This window comes from Phascolarctos cinereus, unplaced genomic scaffold (genome assembly GCF_003287225.1).
Source record: "Phascolarctos cinereus isolate Bilbo 61053 unplaced genomic scaffold, phaCin_HiC Scaffold_4;HRSCAF=312, whole genome shotgun sequence".
In the NCBI taxonomy this organism is placed as follows: domain Eukaryota; kingdom Metazoa; phylum Chordata; class Mammalia; order Diprotodontia; family Phascolarctidae; genus Phascolarctos; species Phascolarctos cinereus.
Genome location: NW_027555847.1, coordinates 93,482,139 through 93,506,190, shown reverse-complemented (window position 1 = coordinate 93,506,190; position 24,052 = coordinate 93,482,139). Strand labels below are relative to the sequence as shown.

Sequence of the window (24,052 nt, the reverse complement as noted above, 5' to 3'; positions counted from 1 at the left end):
ACTTCTTCCTCTGCCTTCTCCTAGATATCCAGTCAGTTGCCAACTCTTGCTGCTTGCATCTCTTGTATCTATTTTTTTCTCTGAAGTTCTAGCCAGAACTACTGGAATAACCTCTGAACTGCTCTTCCTGACTCTCCCGTCCATCCTCCATCCTCCTTTTAAGCGTCTACTATGTGACAGGCACTACGCTAAGCATTAGGGAGAGCAAGACAAAACATTAAATAGTCTCTGCCCTCAAGGAACTTACATTCCATTCAGGGCGATAATACATGTATAAACTTGGAAGAATATAGTGAGAGAGAAAGTCTTCAATCCAGGATAAGGGCTTTGGATTTTACATAGCCTAGTCAACAGAGATGTTTGAGCAGGGGAGGGTCAGGATCAGATCTATATGTTCCTAGGTTTTATATCTGGAAGAGAATTTAGAGATAAACTTTCTGGTTTTTTACAAGAAAACTTAGGCTTTAGAAAACTAAGGCCCTCAAAGGTTAATTGCCTTGCCTAAGGTTACACACAAGTGCAGAGTTAGAATTAGAATCCAGATCTTTTGATTTCAAGTCCAATCCCATTTCTTCTTTGGTGTAGCAGTGGATAGAATGCTGGGCCTGGAGTCAGGAAGCTTGAGTTTAAATCCAGTCTCAGATACTTAACTCTGTATGACCCTAGACAAGTTACTTCAGTTTCTTCAGTTGTAAAATGGGAATAATAACAGCACCTACCTCCCAGGGCTGTTGTACGGATCAAATGAGCTAATATTTGTAAAGTGCTTAGCACTTTGTGCCTGGCACATAGTAGGTGTGATAGAAATGCTTATTCCTTCCCTCTCTCCCTCCCTTCCTCCTTTCCTTCCTATGCCACTTTAGGAAAATTGATGTGTATATGTAATCAGGATAGATTGGACTTGGGAGGAAACAGGAGACAAGAAGACCAGGAGGTAAGAGGTTGTTGGAATGATTATTGCTATCACAAAGGCTTTATTTGATTTCTGTCTGCTTGGAATGCTGCAATGATGGTTGGACAGTCCCTGCCCTCTACCAGTCCACAGTCCAGCCTCTTCTTTGGGTTCTTGGATGTCTTCTTGCATTTGATCCCTATTTGTACCTTTTCTGCTCCTACTGGATCTGTGGGTTCAAATCTTGGAACTCATTGAAGAATTGGGTTTAGTGGCCTGGGCTAAGGAAGGATTTCTGGACATGACAAAGGAATCTAAAGTGAGAGCTTAGCCAAGGATGAGCTTAGGCTAAAAGCAGGCCCAGGCTGGGGTCAAGCTAAATTAAAGGTAATCAAGGTCAGGCTGATTGGGGTCAGGCTGATCGGGGTCAAACGGAGGGTTGGGAAAAGGTTGAGGCTGAGGCCTGGGGAAGGGCCCAGGTCGAGGCTGAGGCCTGGGGAAGGGCCCAGGTCGAGGCCGAGGCCTGGGGAAGGGCCCAGGTTGAGGCCGAGGCCTGGGGAAGGGTCTAGGCCCCGGCCTGGGGAACGGATTAAAAGGATCTCCAAAAGGAGGCCCCCTTTGTCTGTCTAGAAAGATATCTGGTACTTCACTCTCTACATCACGTCTTCCTCTGCGGCCACGGCCTCCTCGACCTCCACGGCCGCCTCGGCCGCCACGGCCTCCCCGGCCTCCCCGGCCTCCACGGCCTCCACGGCCTCCACGGCCTCCACGGCCTCCACGGCCGCCACGGCCACCACGGCCGCCACGGCCTCCACGGCCTCCACGGCCTCCACGGCCTCCTCGGCCTCCACCAGCAGAGGCTGGTAATGGATCAGCATCTGACACTTCCTGGGCTTGAGCCTCCTGTGGGAGAAAGAAGCACACAAACAGTGATTATGTCTTCATGAAGGCAGAAGACCTCCCAGGTATACAGGTGTATAGGACTATTAGGATGTCTTGGAGACCTTGCTGGAATTCATAAGTCGTGTCAGTGTATGGCTGGGGCTAGGCCTACTATTCTGAATGTCCAGGGTTCTCCTCACCCATAGGCAGAGCAGATAAGTTGCCTAGACTGAGGAGGTATAATTTTGGGAAGGCTTTCCCCCCAAATACCCCCCCAAATCCCTTCTGCTCTTAGGATCCTTTCGGGGGCACATTCTTTACTCTCCATCAGGAGCTCAGGTTAGCAATGCCAATGACAAGGAAAGGAAACCAAAAGCTACAATGAGAAGATTGAAGAATGGTGAAGACTGATCACAGACTCTTTTCTGAGAGTAGGGTTTTAATATGCTTTGAAAAGCTTGTTGAATGAATTATAGGGCTAGGGGAAGGAGTGAGAATGTGGGGCTTGGTCTCAAAGGAGGGGTCCAAGGAAGTAGTGAAAATGACCCAGAAAGAGGCAGCTAAGTGGCGCAGTGGATAAAACACTGGCCCTAAAGTCAGGAGGACCTGAGTTCAAATCCAGCCTCAGACCAAACATTTGACACTTACTAGCTGTGTGACCCTGGGCAAGTCACTTATTCCTAACTGCCAAAGGGGGGGAGGGTAGGGAATAAAGAAAAGAAAAGAAAAGAAAAGAAGAAAAAAAATGACCCAGAAAGAGTAGATTGGGTATGTACTCCAAGTCCTTCAAAAGAAATCTCAGCATGGCAGCCCATAGCCAGGAAGGACCTGAGGCAGACACCAAGAAGAGTGGAGGAGAGAGGCTCCAATTAGCAGGAAGAAGCCCTCTGGTCACTTAAGGACTAGTAGAAGCCTTCAGTACCTACAACTGAACAATGAATTTCAGTACCCATTATATGCCAAGAAGGTCCAAGATGGCTTTCTTTCCTTGCCAGAAAGGGACCTGATCACATGATAATAGATGGGAATTCCCAGAGCAATAAGAGGATGAGTTGGAGGGTGGGGCTTTTTGTTGACTTACGTGTCTTTTTTGGTCTCAACTTCCCTTGAGTAGGAAGGCCTGGCCTTAATTAAAGGCAGGCAGGATAGGCAACATCTAACAGCATCTCTCGTCTTCTGGTCACCATTGGCAGATTATTCCCCCCCCCCTTTTTTTTTTTGCTGTAGTAAAAATTCATTAGACAGAAACTCAGTGTTGGAAGGGCCCACAGAGGTCCCCTACAGCTCCAGTAATGAGGAGCTCACTGCTTCCTGAAGCAGCCTCTCCTGATTTTGTGGGCTACCTGACTCCCCCCCCCCTTTTCCTGGTGCCTAAAGTGGTTTCTTGGAATCTTCAACCCATTGTTTCTGACCCCTGGGGCCAAGCAAGAGAAGCTTGCTCCCTTTTGTGCGTGGTAGGATTTCAGGGAGTAACGAGAACATATCCTGGGAAGTTAGAGCTGCACACTCCTCCCCCAGCCTCCTTTCTGACCTCAGGGGAAAAAAATTCCTTGGGAAAAGGGGAAGGTGGAAAGGTCAAGGTCAGGAGCACACTCTTCCTTTCTATCCCAAAGCATCAAGTTCTAAGACTCACCTGTGCAGTCGCAGAGTCACAAGAGACAAGAACCACGGGGGGGGACGTTGCTCAGATAAAATCTCTCCTGAGCAGTCTCTCACCAGCTACAAGGACAAAGAACAAAAGGTAGTAACTGAGGCATTAGTGGCTCTGTTCCCTTAGGAATCAGACTCTCCTGACTTTCCCCATCTGGCCTGGCTGCTTGGCTTATGGAATTTTCTCAGATTTGAAACCTAGGAACTTATTCCAAGGGAAGTAAGCAGGAAAAGAGAAAAGACATACATCATCACTGCAACAGTGGGAATGGAAAATGAATAATGAGAATTTATAATGACCAGACTTGGTCCACACTACACGAATGGACTTCCCTCCCTTCTTTGAAGCCGCGGAGGACTAAGGACCTGGAATGAGGCATAGACTGTCATGCTCAATTGAGTTGGTTAGTTCCGCTGAACTCTGAAAAACTCCATTCCCCCCCCCCCCTTATAAAGGGTTGTTCTCTAGGTGGAAGATTGGGAAGGGATATATTGGGAAACAAAGGGGATGTAAAGACACGAGAGATCAATACATATTTTTACAAAAAGAAAAAGAACAACCACAAAATTCCTTCTGATTGACCAAGGGTCTCATGAGGCCATCTTGAGAGACTCTTGACTCTCAGGCATAGGTATGTTTCCGAAGGCATTCGAGGGAGCTGGGCTACCTGGTAGGTGGAGACAGGATGCTGAGTGTGACCTCTCTGCTCACCAGGGTTGGGGCACTGACAGGTCACCAATCATCACCCTGCTGTTCCCTATGTTTGCAAGTATAGATGTATAATAATAAATATTAATACATGAGCAACCGAGCAAAATGGCCATCACCATGAAAACCTTCACTGACATTCTATAGAGTATCCCAAAATTCTTAGTGCAGCTTTAAGCTTTAGTAACTTTAATCCCTGAAATTTCTTAATCTTTAATAGCCTGAAGCTAAACTGAGGCTTTTGGTATCCCTTTTATAGTCCTTTGTATCCAAGAGGCAGCTAGGTGGAGCTAGGTGACCCAGCAGCTAGAGTGTAGGACCTGGGTCAAGAAGATCTGAATTCAAATCCAGCCTCAGACATGAATGAGCTATGTGATGCTGGGCAAGTCACTTAGCTATTTAGCCTCAGGTTTCATCTGCAAAGTGAGGATAATAAAACCTTCTAGGGTTGCTGTGAGGATACAATGATGTGATATGTTTTTTTCTTTTTTTTTGGCAAGGCAATGGGGTGAAGTGACTTGTCCAGGGTCACACAGCTAGTAAGTGTCAAGTGTCCTAGGCCAGATTTGAACTCAGGTCATCCTGAATCCAGGGCCAGTGCTCTCTCCACTGTGCTACCTAGCTGCCCCAATGATGTAATATTTTATAGTACCATGTAAATCTTAAAGCATCACAACTCTGCAACATAGGTAGTACAATATTAGTATCTTATTTTATAGGCGAAGAACAAGAGTGACCTGTTCAAGGACCCTTGGTTGGGTCAAAAGGGATTCAGAGATGGGAAAGGACCTTAGAGTTCATGCCCCTACCTTCTTCTGTAACCTTGGCCAAGTGACTTCCTCTCTCTGGGCCTTAGTTTTCCCATATCTACAATGGGAGAGTTGGGTTAGATAACTTCTAAGGTCCTCTCTATTGCTAGTCTTCTATCACTTTCCTCCTCTCTCCTCATTTTATAGAGGCAGAGAAACAGAAGAGGCCCCAAATGGCTAAGTGACTTGGCCACAGTCATACAAGTGGGAAGAGACAGAGGTAAGATTCAAGCCTAGAGCCTCAGGCTCCCAATCCTGGGTTCTTTCCATTGCCTTATGCTGCTTTCTCTAATGCAAGAGCCCCAAAGTCTCCTGAAATGGAATCAAAGTTAACTGGAGACTGACCAGGTTCTGAGATCCTAGCTGGAAGTGGGAAGGTGTCCCAGGGTCCAGGGAAATTCCCAGGGAATAATAGTGGCAGTTCCAGCAGTCTCTTCATTCCTTAGTATTATCCTTATTATCATTCCCTTTCACTCCCCATCCTCTCCATGTTCTAGGTCTGGTGGATGTAAATTCAGACAGTGGTATCATGTGCACTGGGGAGAACCACCTCCCAGAAGATAACGAAAAGTAGTAAAAACCCAAACCAAAACAAACCCTTCTCAGTACAGCTTTCAGGCTTTGATTGCCCTCCAATGGCCAGCAGCAATGTAGTGGTCTAATGAAAGGTTCAGAGTCCAGTGTGGTCCAGGCAAGAAGGGATCAGCTTTCTTAAATCTCAATTAAAAACTCACCTTCTACTGGAAGCCTTCCCTACTTCATCTTAAACCCAGTGCTTTCCTTCTTTCTATGTGTTTGTTTGCATATTGTCTCTCCCATTAAATTATATGCAGGGCAGGGACTGGGTTTTGGGGTTTTTTTTCTTGCTTCTTGGCAAAGAACACAGCACAGTACCTGGCACACAGCAGGCACTTAAGTGTTTATTGATCAAAGCAGTACCCCCTGGCAAGTGATTTAGCTATCATATTCTGAGTTATTACATTTATTATATTCTGTGTTATTCGCATCCTCTTGACTAGATTTTAACTCATGTGACTGCTCTCTCCCTCTACAATGAACTGAGTAAAACAAACAGATGTCACATTTGTGTTATAACTGGGTACAGCAGGACAGTGAAGGGAGTCTTGGTCTTGGAGTCAGAAAACCCTGCAGGGTTCACACCCTTTGCATGATATTTATTAGTTATGTGACTTTGAGTAAGTTATTTCTCCTCTGTGACCCTTAGTTTCCTCATCTATAAAAAGGGGAAAAAATTTAATGGAGAGAATCTTATTGGCACCACCTTCCTCATAGGCTTGTTGTAAAAAAAAATTGCTAAATGATTGTGAATTATTGCTACTATTGTCATAGTGTGCTGGGTTTCTTACCATATAATATATGATAACTACGGTATTGATACTAGATTGCCCTCTGGCTCTGGGTCCTAGCATTCTCATCAGTCAGATTACATTTTAATGAGTTCTTTTTGAAGCTATAGGAGCTAGAACCCTGAGATGCAAAGTGAGATAGAGCTTTCCTTTGCTATGTTCCCTTCAAAATCAACTCATTTGCTTAGATTCTTATAATTTAGCCATTGCTCAGATTCTTAAAATCTAGCCAATAGCTTACTAATGTTCAGTCTCCTTAAGAGTCTGCCCAATATGACAGATATTCTAATAAACCTTGTCTTTGGCTGAAAAAAAAATCAACTCATTTTAGAAAACAAGATGTGAAAAAGCAGCGTGTATCAGACCCCATCTTCGTTCAGCACAATTGTTACCAGCCTGACTGCCTGAAACCATTCCCTTCCCTTCCCAAAGTAGAAGGATTAGTAAATTACTTTGATATCTGCTCAAGCTTAGATGGAGAATTAGGCTTGAGGTTAGCAGCCCATTTGCAAAGCTGGATCAAAACTTGCTCCTGAATCCTTGGGTGTTAGCATTAACCTTTTTTTTGTAGGGGGAGACTGGGGGTATCCTAGGCTCAGTAAGGAGTACTTACCCCACCTTCTTTGAATTCACACTGGTCAGGGTTCTGATTCTCTGATTTAAGGCACTTAGTTTCCTGGATGGTAAAACTCAGGATCCGTTTCTCAGCCTGGGAGTGAGAGAGTTGAAGGAAGGGAAGGGGTGAGAGGAGTGAGGATGATCCTGGGCCATGTGACATAGACAAAGTCTGGTTTTGAAGACTCCTCTAGGATTCAGATCTTTGCCCTCTTTTTGCCCTCCCCTAGCTTCTAAGCCCCAGTATTCTCCTATTGGGAGGTAGTGTGGTGAATGAAGGCCTGGGTTTGAAGCCCAGTTTAAATTCTTGCATGACCTTGCACCCCCTGTTCAGGCTTCTCTCCTCCTCCACCAAAGCCATTCATCCTCTAACAGTCCCCTGCTAGAAAAGATGAAAACCCTCAATTTCTCTTCTCCAAATGGGGCAACAGGTACAGTTGAGCTGCCTTATGACATAGGTGAGTTTTAGCCTTCTGGAAAACCCACCTCCACTAAGAAGAGGGATTCAGATGGAAACCACAGCTATCACAGGAAGGCACTGGGGAATATTTGGGCGCAGGGAACTCTTCCATCACATGTGGACAGCCATTTGCTCTGCCTCTGGGTAGGAACTGCCCCTATGGGCAGTGGTAGTCCAGGAACACTCTCCCCTCCCCCAGCACTTATTAGACTGTCATGTTTTCAGACTAGAATGAGCTCTTTACCTTGCACAGTAAGCATTGTCCTCTCTTTTGGACAGACTGCACCTTGCCACCCACCATTCCCTTTGAAAAATAGATTCCCCACCCCATTCCCAGTCCTGTCACCTTATGTGAAATCATATTTCTTTTCTTCTTCAAAACATAACTCAAAGAAATTCAGAAAAACATAAACATATTTGTTTCATGAATAAAATGAGAACCAGGAGAATAATATACACAATCACAATAATTTTAAATGAAAATGACCATGAAATGAAGTGTAATACTATGTAATAGTGATGGCCAATCTTGGCCTTGGAGAAAGAATGAAGAGGAAATGCATTTCTCTCCTTTCATTGCAGAGGTATGCAGAATTTTGCATGCACTAGCAAACAGGATTACCAGCAATTATTTTTGCTTAATGGTTTTTCCTTATCACCAGGCAAGGCTCACTGAATGGAGAGGGATGAGGGAAATATTTTTGGAAATTAATATAAAAGCAAAAATATCAATAAAACTTAAAAAAAAAACCAACCCCAACCTGGGGTTGCTTCTCCCTGGAGGCTTTTCTAGGGGAGTCTAGAACCACCTTATTCTGCTCGAGGCCTGGTGGGAAACCAGCTGTTCCAATGACCAGAACTACTTCCAACTGAACCTCCCTCAAAGATACCCAGAGGATGCTCTGTCATGGCTTAAGAATGACCTTAAACCCTAGGGGTGGACCTTAAACCTTCCCTTAGGTTTGCATGGAAGCATGCACCTTTGACTTGGAGTCTATAACCCAAAGTTCTGTGCTTGGGGAGATGGAGACAAGTGGGGAGGGGACTTACCTGGTCAGAGACAGATTTGGTTTGAAGGAGCCCATAGATGAAATTATCGTTGGACTCTCTGTTGTAGGTAGCTAGTAACAGGGATATAGCTTCTTGGTCACTCAGTCTCTCCTTTTGCTGAGCAGAAAGTGTTGCAATGGTGATGGCCACACATAGCACCAGAAGGCTTCTCCCCAGGCTCCCCATCTTTTTGCACCTTGGCTGGGGATCCAGGTCTGTCCTTCCCTCCAAGATGTTCTTTTAAGGCCCCTGGAGGGCAGAGGGAGGCAGGTCAGATGTTTTAATCTGTGGCTTTCTTTCTCCATAACACATTGCCTAATCCTTTGGCAAAGAGGAAGGAGGTACCTTTTGCAAAAACCTGGGTGGCTCAAACCCTCTTACCTTGATGGAGTCACAGGGGCTGCTGAGAGGTTGAGAAAGGGGCAGAAAAGCTTATCTATCCTCTCTGGCTGGGAGCTGAGCAAAAACTTGAAGTCTGAGGAGATAATCCTGTGCTTCAGAGTCCCCAGACAAAGAATTCTGCCATGTTTTTAGGATCCACAGGGTATCCTAGAATCAGGAGTGGTAGCTGCTTTCTGGGGATCCCACTTGTAAGTATGAATTCAAGTTGGTGGAATGTCACCTCAGAGGGGATGATATACCACGAAGGTCGTTTTTATTTTTTTTCTCTTTTTTTTCTTTATAGGCAATTGGGGTCAGGGTTACACAGCTAGTAGCTGTCAAGTGTTTGGTCTGAGGCTGGATTTGAACTCAGGTTCTTCTGAATCCAGGGCTGATACTTTATCCAGTGAGCCACCTAGCTGCCCCAATTCTGTAAGATTTTTAAAAGAAGTAACCCAGCAAGATCTCAAATGCTTCCTATTCTTTGCAAGATTTTGTGTTGAATTTCTTCATTATGAAAAATTTGTTAAACATAAGCAGCATTTTTAATTAAATAAATTACAACTTAGAAGATGTTTAACATAGTATAATAATGACATATAAACTTACTCTTGATGTTGGACTTTTTTATTTAAACAAAGGAGGTTTGCACTGTTTGGCTCAACTCCAGACAAATCCAGTCTTAAATCTGTTTCCACATAGATTTTATTTCTGTATTTTGATTTCAAACAAAAGTAAAGTGAAAATGCTTTCTCATATAAATTGTTCATTCTTCATTCTTGGAAAGGACCAACGACACCAAAAGTGTGATGTCTTGACTTGCACATGAATGGGATTTAAGTGAGGCAGAGGTGCACAAAATCACGAGGCTGACAACTTTGTGCAGTCTTACATCCATTTCACTCACAGGTCAGAATATTAACGTATGTGGAAAATGGTAAAAAAAAAATGTGGAGAATTTTACAAGCTGTCTTGATGGACGTGCATTTTTTATTTAAGTAAGAATATTTAAGGCTATCATTTTTGAATGTCTAAAATCTGTTGATATGTCAATTAAGTTTTCTTTTTCATCTTTTGTCAATTCATTAGTCAGAATATAAAAGGCATATCAAGTAGTTTATGAATTTAATTTAGTTTATTGGAACTTTCAAATTCATTGAAAGTCAGTTCTAAAATTTTCAGATGATCATCTATGTCTTTCTTGACAGCCAGACCCAAAGATAGGTCATTTTCTAACAAGAAATTATGTGATGTCAGTAAAAATTATGGAATGTGACAGGCCTATTCTCAATTTTGTAGTTCCCAGTTTTAATTTCCTAATCATACTTTATACTCATCTTGAGCAGTCAGTATGTTTTTAGTTGCACCCAGTAATGATGTGCTGAGTTTGTTAATTTTTGAAAAAATGTCTGCTAAACATATTCATCTTAGTGGCCACATCATATCATTTGTACATTTGTTTGGGTGAAAAGTTCAGTGAAGAAGACAATGAACTCTTCTCTTAGTCAAATGGACAAGTGATAACTGCCATAGGAAAGCCACTAAATGAAAAATGCTTGTTGCTCGTCTTTCTGCATAAGATAGTAAGCATTCGAGAGTTAGTGGGCCTTGATTTTGAAGAAATTAACTCTTTTTACAGTATCATATAATGTGCTTTTAGGTTGTGGTGGCCCGCACTTGATGTTTAAACTTGTTTGTGTGTGCTCCAGTGTGTCCATGCTGTATTCATATTCGTTTTTTATTGATGAAACAGGTCCCCAATATTTCCTAGTCATCCATTTTGCTATATCTGTGCAAGTTCCACAAAAGAGGACCAAAAGATTTGTTTTCCTACAAAGCATGAATTAATTAGATTAAGAATGTCTTCCCCAGTGGTATTAACTGAGGACAAAATAGCATATTCTCTTCCACTCTTTATCATTGTGTAGATTTCTTACAGGTATAATTAAAACAGCCATATTGTAAATACAATTATCTCATCTAATTGCAAAGCATAAATGTCACTTAGATTTTAAAAAAATTTATTTCATTTTAGTTCCAGGATGCCTCGGCAATGGAATGTCAAGTCTTTAGCCAGGAGCAAAGACCATCTGGATCCCAGCAGGAGGAGGTCCCTGTGAAAGAACCCTTTGAAAACAGCCAACTGAAATAGCTCATCCCAGGGTGTAACCCTGGAAAAAAAATATTACTTAAAAAAAAGCAAAACTTTAATATATTCTTCATTGTACCTCCTTTTTTCACACTCATTAGAATTCAAGTTATCTTGAACATCTTTGTTTATTATTTCAGTAGTGTGACCTATTGAATGACTTTCTACTAATTTCCTCATTGCAGTACGCTGAATCTGAATAAATATTTTGAGATTCCTCATTATCACATTTCAACGTTTTTTCACACTTCCAGTCCTTATCCAAAGATCCATTGGAGCTGCTATAATTTAAAAAAAAATCATTTTAATGTTCACTACTCATTAAAAATATAACAATACCGTATCAATACAATTATTGCAAATGTGTTTTTCTCCAAGCAACTTCGTTCTTAAAAACAGACATTAGGACACTTTCCTAAAGAAAAACATTGACATTGCTAATGTATTTGAACTCTGGAAGATATGGTTACCTAATTAACTGATGAACATGAACAGTTTGTTATGCTATAAAATATTTACTATTTATTGTTTAATTAAAATTTTGTTATTTAATTAAAAGTTTTACTAGAAAGCTGGGGTCACAGTGGATAGAACACTGGGCCTGGAGTCAGGAAAACCTAAGTTCAAATCCAGCCTCAGACACTTCCTGGCTATGAGACCCTGGGCATTTACTCACTTAATCCTTGTTTGTCTCAGTTTCCTCAACTGTAAAATGGGGATAATAATACCTACCTCATTGAGATGCGGGGATCAAAGGAGATCACATTCGGAAAAGCATTCAGCTCGGTGCCTAGCACATAGAAGATGCTATACAAATGCTTGTTCCCTTTTCCTAGCTTTCCCAGTCTTTTCCTTTCCCTACTGGCTAATGTCAATCACTGTGTTAAATAAAAAATATGCCTAAAGTTAAATTGCATAAATTGCTTTAGTTTTTAGCAATGTTTATAAATAAACTAATCTTCGTAATAAAATAATCTCTCCAAAAGTTACTTTCTTCTGTTCTGCCATGGCCACACTGGCTACACTCTCACAGAATGTTTCTACTGAAACTCTACTCAATGACTGGCCAGTGTTGACAACCAGATTATCTGAAAATCTGCCAGACAGGAGAATAGTAACACGAGTGGAGGATAAATCTAAATGGAATGCTTCAATGACAGGCAATATAAGATTTGTTTCTGTGGAACATTTGCGATGGTCCATGATGATTTGGGGGGGAGTTAGGCAATGGGATTAAGTGACTTGCCCAGGATCATATAGCTAGTAACTGTTATGTGACTGAGGCTGGATTTGAACTCAGGTCCTCCTGAATTCCAAGTGAGTGCTGTATCCATTGGGCCACCTAGCTGCCCCAGTCTGTGATGATTTTTAAGATAACTCATAATGTGTATAGGGCAGCTAGGTGGTGCAGGGTTTGAAGTTAGGAAGACTCATCTTCCTGAATTCAAATCTGCCCTCAGATACACACTAGCTGTGTGATCCTGGGCAAGTCATTTAACCCTATTTGCTTCAGTTTCCTCATCTGTAAAATGAGCTGGAGAAGGAAATGACAAACCATTCCAGTATCTTTGCCAAGGAAACCCCAAATGGGGTCATGAAGAGTCAGATATAACTAAAACAACAGAACAACAATAACATAATATTCAGTGAGCCTTGTTTTCATGTATCCTCACATTTGCATTATAAGAATGAAAATGTTCATAACAGTTTTGATCACATGATTGTACAGCTGATGAAGTATAATTACAGGGTAACAAAGGAGAATGAGGGAGCCACTCTAGTGTGGTAAACAAAACACAAATAAGGGCATGCACATGCATCTGATCATCCACTGGGAATCTTTGCTTTCTACCATATGCTTTGTTCACTTTTCCTCCCTTTGCCCCCTTTTTCTTCCCTACTTTGTTAAATAAAAAATGTATCTAAAGTAAAATCATGTATATTGCAGTTTGGAAACCAATTTGATAACACATTTCACTTAATTAGGAATGGCCAGAGTTTGCTGTCATTGCTGCAAGAACACCGAAATTATTGCATTCATGTAGGTTTTGAAATCTGAAGAAACAAACCTATAATGTTTCAAATATGCCCATACTTGTCACAGAGGGAAATACATATTTGTAATGTAATTGGGCAGTTATTTATTGTGCAATGCAATAACACAAACCTCTAGACCACCTTTGCAAAGTCCTAAATGGGAACCCTAAACACTTGTTAACCGATGGGATGAGAAAAATTATTCACATTTTAATAGTACTCTAAGGGTAACATAGCACTTTCCTTACAGTAGTTCTGGGAGGTTAGTGGACACTTATATCTTATTTGGTCCTCATAGCAACCCTGCCAGGTGGGTACAACTGGTATTATCTCCAGTTTGCAGATGAGGAAATTGAACCTCAGAGAAGTTAAGTGATTTGGGATCATAAGATAGATTCATAGAGTTAGAGACGGAAGAGACCTCAAAAATCAGCAAGCGCAGTCTTCTCATTCTACACATAAGGAAACTGATACCCAGAGTGGTTCAGTGACTTATTCACTCGGTTAAATAAAATCATCTTTTCTCCAAACCCATTCTCCTTCCAAACTTCCCTGTTTCTATTGGACTCACCCACATCTTTCCAATCTACCAGGTTCACAACCTCAGCATTATCTTTATTATTATTATTACTATTTAATATACATTGTATTGATATCTTTTGTTTCTATATAACCTATAATTCCCATTGAATCCCACCCAGAGTCATTACTTATAAGAAAGGAATTGTAAGGTAGGGGTGAGGGAAGCATGCATCAAAACTAAGCAAGATATCAAAATTCTGATGTTTTATGCAATGTTCCACATCTATAAACTCACGAGTTTTGGGGGGGAAAAAAGCAGGGATATGGTCTTATCATGTTTCATCTTTGGGGCCAAGCTGGGTCATTATAATTGCATTGCATCCGGTTTCAATTGTTTTATCATTGTTATTCTTTCCATGTATGTTGTTGTAGTCATTGCACATATTGTTTTCCTGGTTCTACTTGCTTTATTCCACATCAGTTCATATAATTCTTCCCATGTTTCTCTATTGTATTTATCATATTTAGCATATTCCATTATATCCATATACCATAATTGGTTTATCCATTCTCTCAAGTGATGGTCAACCCCCCCCCCCGCCCAGTTCTTTGCTTCTATAAAAAGTGCTGCCATAAACTTTTTGGTGTGTATGGCACTTTTCTTTTTGTCATTCACATCTTTGGGGTACTTATCTAGCAGTGGGATCTCTGTGTTGAAGGATGTAGACATTTTAGTCTCTCTTTTCACATCATTGTAATTTTGGCTGGGCCAAATCACAGCTCCACTAACAATGCATTAATGTGCCTAGCTTCAAATTTGTCTATTCTTCCTGTACCAACCTCTGTGAACCTCGAATCTCTATGAAGGGGTGGCTTGGGGCTGTCCTCCCCTATGTTTCCATTCCAGTACTGCTGCTTCTTTATACTTTTGGGATATTTACTTTCATTTTTTTGGTTTGTCATTCTTTCCATTGACTTCAGTCACTGTGTTTATTGGTGTCCTGGCTCTGCTGACTTCACTCTCCATCCATCCATGGAGATCTTTCCATGGTGATAAATTTGGGTAAAAAAAAAATTGTGAAACCATATTCTAAGGCATGAAAGGGGTGCAATTTGCCTGATGGAAGAAATGTACCCACATCACTGGAATCATGAGTATTTTGAAAGATTGAAATTATTATTCAATAAGACAATGACTAATTTTTAAAAGTAGAGGTAACAGGTTTCTATGTTTCATGTTTCTGGCTCTACCTGATGGCACTCCTATTTTAAAGAACATAAAACAAAAACAAATGACAGAGGATGCCCTTGCAATAATTTATTGTAATCTTAAAATACTAATGGGGTCAAAGAAGATGAAGAGGTCTCTAAGTGCTTGTTTTCTGTTGCTATACAAATCATATGGTTATTAGTAGAAGTGTTTATTATTGGTTTCAATTTGTTTTTATTAAAAAGAAACTTTTCTCCAATTTTTAATAGAAAGGAAGTTGTAACTTTATTTTGAGATGAGTAATCCAATAAAGAGCATATTTTAAATTTTTTTAAAATTTTATTAATTTATTTTGATTTATCAACAATCACTTCCATATGCTTTTGAGTTAAAATTTTTTCTCTCCCTCCTTCTCCCCCACCCTCCCCAAGATGGCGAACAATCTGATACAGGCTTTACATTTACATACCCATTAAACATATTTTCACATTAGTGAAGTTGTAAGTAAAAATTAAAACCAATAGGAAGAACCATCAGAAAGATGAAACAAAACTCAACAGAAGGTAAAAATAAGTGACCGCAATTCGACTTGCATAGTTCTTTCTTTGGATGTGGACAGTGTTTTCCATCCCAAGGCCTCTGGAGATGTCTTAGATCCTCATAATGCTGAGAAAGGTTCAGTTTAACAATCTTAGTCATTGCATAGCATGGCTGTTATTGTGTACAGAGTCCTCTTGGTTCTGCTCACTTCACTCAGCATCAGACCATACAAGTCTTTCCAGGTTTTCCTGAAGTCGTCCTGCTCATCATTTCTTATAGCACAATAGTATTCCATTACATTCATATACCACAACTTGCTCAGCCATTCCCCAGTTGATGGGCATCCTCTCAATTTCCAATTCTTTGCCACCACAGAAGAGCTGCTATGAATATTTTTGTACATGTGGGTCCTTTTCCCATTTGTTTGATCTTAAAGAGCATATTTTAACTAAGAAAAAAAACACAAATTTGTCTGTTCTAATCTTTGGCCTTTGTTGTCATTTTGCTGAGTGTAAGGAGCAAGGCTCTCTGGGCTTTGAGTCTTTCCTCACCCCAAACTGTTCTTCAAACAGCTGCCAAAGGTTTGACCAAGTCACTTCCTTTGCCAATAAGTTCTACTGGATCTTTATTGTCCCTAGGATACAATACAAGCTCCTCTGTTTTGCTTTTAAAGGTCTTCACAACCTGACCCCATTCTACCTTGTTGGTTTTTTTGTTTTGTTTTTGTTTTTATTTTGCCTCATTATATATCACTTCCCTTCCCTCACTCCACCTTCCAGCTGTTCCTCCCCCATCATACTCTGTCTTCTGTTTCTGTAAATCCTTTACTGCCTTCAAGAACTTATACACCACCTCTTACATCAAGCCTTTCCTGATTCCTCTCACTGCTAGTGCCCTTGCATTTCTTTTGTATTTGCTCTGAATATATTTTAGATGCACATATTCTCTCTCCAGATAGAATACAAGCTCCTGGAGAGGAGGGACTGTTGTCACTTTGTATCTTAAGCACCCAGCACTGTGTCTGACACATTCTTATTGTTCAGTCATTTTCAGTCATGTCTTACTCTTCATGACCCCATTTGACATTTTCTTGGTAAAAATACTGGAGTGGTTTGCTATTCCTTCTCCAGCTCATTTTACAGATGAGGAAACTGAAGCAAATAGGGTTAAATGACTCACACAGCTAGTATGTATCTGAGGCCAGATTTGAACTCAGGAAGATGCGTCTTTCCGACTTTAGGCCCAATGCTCTATTCACTCGGCCATCTAGCTGCCCTATCTGAGGCATAGCAGACACTTGATAAAAATTTTTTGATTGATTGATTGTCCAAGTTCACACAGCTAGTGGTAGCAAAAAAAGAATTGGGAATCAGGTCTTTTGACTCCAAATCCCATATAGTCACTTAGCTAGTAAGTGTCATATGCTAGTAATTGGTGGTCATTGCAAATCTTCTTCTCCTTCTTAGTCTTCTTCGTCTTCACGAAGAGAAAACTAAGACTCAGGGAAACGAAATAACTTGTTCACAAATCCATAGCCAAGAAGTGTCACAGATTGGGCTTGCACTCATGTCCACACTGCCACGCCTGTGCTGCCTTCTGCCATTCACAATCCCCATTGCACTGCCAGTTCCCTCCCTGGGACCGAGTTGACTGATGAGAGCTCACTACATCTAGCTGGTGCCAGCCATGTCAGCCACCATGACATCTCCTCCCCCGCCCCCATTCTTCCCCTTCTCTCCCCTCCTCATACCTCTTGCTCTGGGAACAGTAATCAAATCAATACGACCACTCACCTTTCCTGAAGCTTCACCATTACATGGCCACTGCTCCCCCATTAGAATGTAAGCTTCTTGAGGACAGGGACTGTCTCTTCCTTGCATTTGTATTCCCAGTGCTTAGCACTAGGTACATAGCATAGTATATGATTAGCACTTAATAAATGCTTTTTCATTCATTCTGACTCTAAGACTTTTAAAAAATCACCTCACAGTTGTAGAACTTTTATTTGGGGTCCCTCTAATTACAGAGAGATTTCTTACTGACCTAATTTCAAAGAACGGATGAGGAATGAAGAGGCTGAGGTATGGGCATGTTCCTAAAACCCTGTAGACTTCATTAGACTCAAGAGGAAGTTTCAGAAAGGTTTCTTCATTGAAATTGGATCTACACCATTCTGTCTCAGTCTTACCCCTGGAGGTGAGAACTTTTATCAGATAAATCCAACATGGCACACGAACAGATTCTGTTTGGCATGACCCGGGGGGAAACTCTGAAGTAAATGAAACCTATTTTAGGCAGAAGCACGCTCCCACACCCCCAGCTATCTTCCCAGCTAGCCTCTCTATCCTCCCTTTCATTTGCAACTCCTCAAAGTCAGCTGCCTCTCCTGTGTCCATTTCTTGCTTTCAGCTTGCTTTCAGCTGCACATCAACTAATCCCTGCTGGAGAGAAGATAAAATGATATATGAAAAGCCATAAAGTTCTAAGGCCAAGGTTAGCAAACTATACTGGCAGACTGTTTTTGTTGGCCTTTGAGCTAAGAATGGAGTTTATATTTTAAAATACAATAAAACTTTACTTAAAAACAGAAACACCATTCTTAGCCCAAGGGCCAAATAAAAATAGGCCACTGGCTAGATTTGGCCTACAGGATATAGTTTTCTGACCCTTGTTCTACCAAAATATGAATTACAATTATCATCATAATCATCATTAATATTTTATTAGGAGAATTAAGAAACTAGAGGCAAGGTAGGTTAAGTGACTTGTCCACTGTCACACAGCAAGTTGGTCACAGGGCCAGAACTCTGGTCTCTGGTTCATGATCTGACTCATTTAGGAATACCCCAATATCAGCAAAGGAAAAAGTAAATGAAAACATGGCAGAATTCTGCTGAAAGGTTGCCAATCCCTGATTTTAGTCTGGGTTCTGTCTTTGTGAATTAGGCACATCATTAACCTCAAAGAGGATGTCTCCACCTCTGTAAATTGAGAAGGTCAGACCAGGGAAGTTCTAGGTTCCCTTCTGGCTCTTCAATCTCTGATTCTAGGAATTGTTTCTGGTCTTTAGTTATGAGTCCAGAACTAGGCTGGGCTCCATCAATAGGTCGAATCCCTGAGGGCTGACTCTAGCCCTGTGGAGCTGATTTCCTGCTCCCTGGGGCACCTAAATTCTGGGGCAATGTTTGCCAATGTCTTTATTTACTGAGTGGGTTCCTTAGTGAATTGCAGATATCTATGGCTTAACTTAATGTCCCAATCCAGGCAGATGTGGCCACCTCTTCTTTCCCCATCCACCCTTATTCTACACATCTTCAGGCTGAAGGATCTCAGGGGAGAGGCCACCAAGGGTGCTAATCCTGCAGGGAGCTCCAGTGATAATATTGCTAATGGTGTTAATAGTGATGAATTCCATTTACATAGAACTTTAAATTTTGTGAAGTAGTTTGCATATGTGATTTTGTTTGAGCCTTGTTAACAACTCTGTGAGATAGGTGCTCAAGATGGTGTTATACTCATTTTACAGATGAGGAAGCTAAGCCTCTGACTTGTCCTGGGTCACACAGTAGTGACAGAAGCCAGGTTTTCCTGGCTCCAAGTTCTGCACTATACCCATTAGGCTACTCTGCTTCTCACACTGCCAGTGGTTACTGTCAAAGCTGGCATGGAGAGATGAGGGAAGTTCCCTCCTGCTCCCCCACCCCAATCCTCCATCAACATAAACTGGTACCTGACATTCCAACATCCCTTCAGCTTTAAGGCAGGTGCTCTTGACCCCTTTTGTGTCATGGACACCTTCGACAGTTTGGTGAAGCCTAGTAGCTCTTTTCAGAAACGTGTTTTTAAATAATTGACTGAACAACTAAATTTCAATTAGAGGTTAGTGAAAATAAAAGATAGTAATTATTTTTTCCATCCAAATTCATGGGCTCCCTGAAATCTATCCACAGACCCCCAACTTTAAAGATCCTTGGCTTAAGGCTTTGTTCCCTGTTAATTTTCATCTCCCTGAGAAGAGTCCCAAAAGAAGTGATCAGCTACTGAGGCCTCAGGAAATGAATTTCTTTTCCTAGTAGAGGAGTTTAGTAGGGTTAATGGGAAAGGAACAAAAACTCAGAGAGTGAAGGGGAGAGGGGAGGAAGAAAAAGAAGGGACAAATCATGGGTGAGGGGGAAGAGAAGGGGGGCTTGGGGCAACTGGGCCATTCAAGACAAACTTTGCCCATGTCTTGGCTGAGGTGTGAGCTGAGACCTCAGAGAATCTGGACAGGAAGGGACCTTGGGGCCATCTAGTATAAACTTTAGTTGACCAAGAATCTCATCTCTAGGTATCTTTGGTGCCAGGGATGCAGACAAAGGCCTGGTCCCTGAGCCCAATCAGAAGCCAGTGAGTGTAGTCAGGCCAGTGCCTATCCGAGGCAGGAAGCAACCGATAGGATCACCCCCAAAGGAGGGGTTGGAGCCCTTGGAGCCCTCTGTCCTGTGCTGCCTTTAATGTGTTCTAGGTCACTGAGCCCTTTGGGAAATCACCGTGGTGTTGAGGTTTAGAGTTGGGAGAGCTGGTTCAGGTGTGAAAGAATTCACTTAGACCTTCTCTGTAACCATTGGGAGCTTTATTGACGCAAAAGAAGCGGGCTGGCTCTGGAAAGAGGACTAGCAACTTACAAAGAGATAGGGGTCTGTTTTATCTTACAAAGATAAGGGGAGGGGTTGTCAAGACACAGGATGAGGAAGATGGATGGCAGCATAGGGGACCCAGGATAAGGAATCTGGGAAATTTCATGACTCAGGATGAGGGAGACAAGGAACTTTTATAGTTCAGGATAGGGGGAAGTTTTATGGCATCTCAGGATAAGGGAAACAAAGGCAATCCTTTTGGTGCAGGTTGTAAATGGCTATCTTATCTTCTAATTCCCTCAGGGGCCTGGGGAAGCAACCTCTAAGGTTATTGTTAATCCTAGGGCACTCTTTGGCCCCTATATCAGTAGCATCGTAGTATTTCAAGATGGAGAGACTTGAACGATCCTTTAGCTCAAACCTCTAATTTTACAGATGAGGAAACCAAGGCCCAGAGAGGTCAGGTGACTTGCCTGGCAAAAGGCAAAACCTGGATTCCATCCCAGGACCTCTAACTCCGAATTTAGTGCTCTTTCCACCCAACCATGATGCCCAATCACCTTATGATTTGAGGTATTGTTAATGCAGCATGTTTTTAATTTCCTCTTCCTTAGAGTCCTCTGCGTCTGAAGCCCATGCTAAGTCTTCGAGGAAGACAGATCATCGGACCCCTGGTGGAGAGATTCTCCGCCCTTCACCCCTCCCCCACACTAATCCTTAGGGCAGCTCCTGTGGATTCCTCTCCTGGGACACAGACAGAAAACTTTGAAGGGTTAGGACTGGGGTCCTGACCTCTGTTTCCAGCACAAGTTGAAATCTGGCCCCTTGCTGTGGCCACTGAAGTTATTCTAAGGATAGTACCACGCTTCCTGCACAAAGGAGCGCCTGGGACTCCGTTATCCAGACCATGCTTTCAGCTTCAACAGGGGCCCATGCAGGTGCCTGGGAACAGTTAAAAGGGCACAGCCAAAGCTGGATCTGTAACATCACAATGCTTCATGACTGCGAGGCTACTTAAGGCAGACCCCTCTTACTAACAGGCACCTGCTGAGGTCTACAAAATTCAGTCTGGAATCCCACCCTAGCCATGTAAATTCACATCAGGCAGCTAGGTGGCAAAATGGATAGAATACCAGACTTGGAGTCAGGGAGACCTGAGTTCCAGTCCTGCCTAGATATTAGCTGTGGGACCCATGGCAAGTGACTGACCATCTCATCCTCAGTTTCCTCATCTGTAAAATGGGGATAATAATAGTACTTACTTCCCAGGGTTGTAAGGATCAAATGAAATAATATATGTAAGGCACTTGGAAATAGGCCACACAGTTCACTAGCTCTAGCCTTAGCTCAAAGAAGAATTTGGCAAAGTTTATCATTCTAGCCTACCTTTCCTAAGCCTTTTCCCCCTAGTGATGGGTAGGAACCATTTCCTTTTGCACCCCTTCCTCCCTCTACCTCCTCATCCGCATAGTCATATTCTTCTGCTCCCCCCCATCCCCCAACCAAGCTTTGCTTTTAGGAAAGGACCTGAGAAACATAATTATAATGAGATATTGATCATGTTTTAGTGTGTAACTCCTTGTAGGGAAATATGTTAATAAGAGAAAAAGCCTTATGCTAAAGGAATGAAGATCTAATGTTAAATTTTCAGGCACTATCTTAAGAGGATTTAGGGGAGGAAGGGCACCTTCCTTAGTTTTCAGTGCACAGCTTGTATGTGACCACATATTGTAGCCACCTGTGAGGGCACTGCTCTTTCTTTCTCTTTGCCTCTCTGTTTCGTTTCTGTCTCTCTCTGTCTCTCTCTCCATCTCTGTCTCTGTCTCTGACACAAGTCCCTTTTGACCTCAGGTTGTGGAATGAGGGCAGATAGAGAAGGAAGAGTTGGTCCCATCAAACTTGATTAGTACATTCAATTAGGCCACACGCCTGCAACTTTTTGGGAAATCAAGGCCTTGGCAAACACATTGCCTCACAGCTGAGGATGACACCACATGCCCTGGAAACCCAGAAATCAGGGACTGCTCTCCAGAATGGCAAAGGCTTGGAGTTCCAGAGACAGCCCCAGGGACCTCTCCTGGATCACCCTTTGCCCAGCTTCTCCCTCAGGCTAAGGCCCAGCACATGTCCTAGAGTCATGGTTCAGTGCCAGCTTAACGTAGGCCAGAGCTGGGCAGTTTTTCAAGGTGACCTTTCCAAGGTTTCCTTATTCACACTAAATTAAGAGATGAGACCTGGGTCCTGGTTCTGAGACCAACTTGCTGTGTGATCTTTGGCAAGTTCCTTAACCTCTCAGAGTCTTAATTTCCTCATTTCCTTAATAATAGCTTACATTTACATAGTACTTGACCTTCTTTTCTTTTTATAAGAATAGATTTTCTTTTTTCATAAAAAATCTATTTTCTCTCTCTTCTATCCCCCATTTAAGAAAATAAATACCTTGTACCAAATATACATAGTCAAACAAAAATATTTCTGCACTGGTTATATATCCAGAAAATATCTGTCTCATTTTGCAACCTGAGACCATCACCTCTCTGTCAGGACATAGGTAGCACATTTCATCATGGATCCTGGAGAATCATGATGGGTCATGGTATTGATCAGAATTTTTAAGTCTTTCACAGTTGTCTCTATAAGTGCTTGACTGTTTCAATGTGCTTTATATGCGTTATAGTGATCCCTATTGCTATTGTCAAAGTAGAAGAATAAGATATCTTTAAGCAAGATAACAGGTAGCAAACCTGCCCCCCAGGGGATGTCCTACCAGGAGACCTACAGGAGAAGAAAAGGAGGAGGGGAATCATATTAGGTCTCGAGGTCTGGTCATGAGATGCCAGCTACCCTTGGCAATCTGAGCAAGGAAAACTACTCCATTCTGGCTGTTTTGCCTTTCAGGCCATGAATCCCAAAGAAAGAGGGTGTGAACTCCAATTTATTTATTCTAAGAAAGAGACAAATGAAATTAGGGTGCATGTGTCCACAATTTAATTTTTCTTGAGCTGGCTTGATATGCATTGCATGAGAGTTCAGTCCAAAACTGGGCCTCCCTAAGGGGGCCAGTTCAGAACTGGCTCAGTTTGGGATTTGGGGGTACAGCCTTATATGCCCTTTGAAGAGTAGGTGTTCCCAAGGGGTGCCAATCAACCATGATTGGTTGACACACTAGGAGGTGGGTCATATCAAAATAAGGTCTTGAGTATGTGCCTTGGATCACTCACTCCACAGGGGCCAATATTGCCTGCCATCAAAGGAAATACCACCCCCAGTCTTGGGAATCTGTCTCCACCCAAACCTGAGTAGGATAAAATCAATTCAGGCCTGGATTGGAGTCTGACCAAGACAAGAAGATTCAATGCAATCTCATTATCAGAGATGTCCTTCTGAACAACTTTGGACAGAAGGCTGTCGGGGCAGAAGTCTGAGTCTCCAAGACACAGATTACCAAGAGAAATCATTTTTCACATTCCCCCAACTGATTCTAATGAGAGGCATAGCCTTCTCTATGAATCACTAACTGATATGGTCAACACTTCATCAAGGAGTTTTGGGGACTTCTAATAATATGGGAGAGGAGAGGGAGAAATTGATCAATGCATTGACAAATCAAAAGGTGGCGGTCCTCTTAGTAAGTACAGATACAGAGACACAAAGGTAAAAAGTAACAATAAATAGTCCACTTAAGGCATCTTATACAGCTGTCTGGTTTTTGAAACATCCATCATCTGATGAAGTTTTCTGGTCTGAGTGCTGTTCAAGCAGTGTCCAGCAGACTGTCTTCTTGTAGAAATCCTCTTTCTTGTGTCCACTCTCCTACAAGATTGATCTTAACACAAATTTACATTACCTTGCCAATAACCAGGTCAAATAACGAAAGTTAACCCAACCCTCATGCCTCTATTATTATAAGATCAAAACTGGAACCTTGGCCAATTGTCATGTTTAAGAAACTCAAATAAGAAAAGAAGTAACAGAAAAATTAAATACAGTTAAAAACATTGAGTAATCAATTTAAAAACAGTACATATCAAGTAATAAAACAATTCCAAGTTCTGGTCATGTACAAATAAATAACTCTTAATTAAAGTGGATGCTTTTTTAAAGGCCTTTACAAGACAGACCACAAGCCATTCTTCTTTTAACATTAATTGTAACAAACTGAG

The 24,052-nt window shown here is 41.9% G+C and overlaps 1 protein-coding gene across 1 annotated transcript; it reads right to left on the bottom strand.

Moving 5' to 3' along the window:
• Positions 1 to 942: 942 nt before the first annotated feature.
• Positions 943 to 8,685, bottom strand: LOC144456787 (protegrin-2-like). Its single transcript, XM_078152452.1, has 4 exons — positions 8,435 to 8,685; positions 6,923 to 7,018; positions 3,408 to 3,493; positions 943 to 1,795 (listed from the first exon to the last, which is right to left on the bottom strand). Exons 1-4 carry the CDS (start codon positions 8,618 to 8,620, stop codon positions 1,546 to 1,548), a joined length of 618 nt encoding a protein of 205 aa, XP_078008578.1. The 5' UTR covers positions 8,621 to 8,685; the 3' UTR covers positions 943 to 1,545.
• Positions 8,686 to 24,052: the final 15,367 nt, after the last annotated feature.

What these genes read in the sequence shown, in the direction of transcription:
- LOC144456787 (XM_078152452.1), bottom strand. Translation starts at nt 8,620, where the DNA reads ATGGGGAGCCTGGGGAGAAGCCTTCTGGTGCTATGTGTGGCCATCACC. An exon ending in CCAAATCTGTCTCTGACCAG is followed by an intron (nt 7,019 to 8,434) that starts GTAAGTCCCCTC and finishes TCTCACTCCCAG; the next exon opens with GCTGAGAAACGGATCCTGAG. An exon ending in GTGAATTCAAAGAAGGTGGG is followed by an intron (nt 3,494 to 6,922) that starts GTAAGTACTCCT and finishes TTGTCCTTGTAG; the next exon opens with CTGGTGAGAGACTGCTCAGG.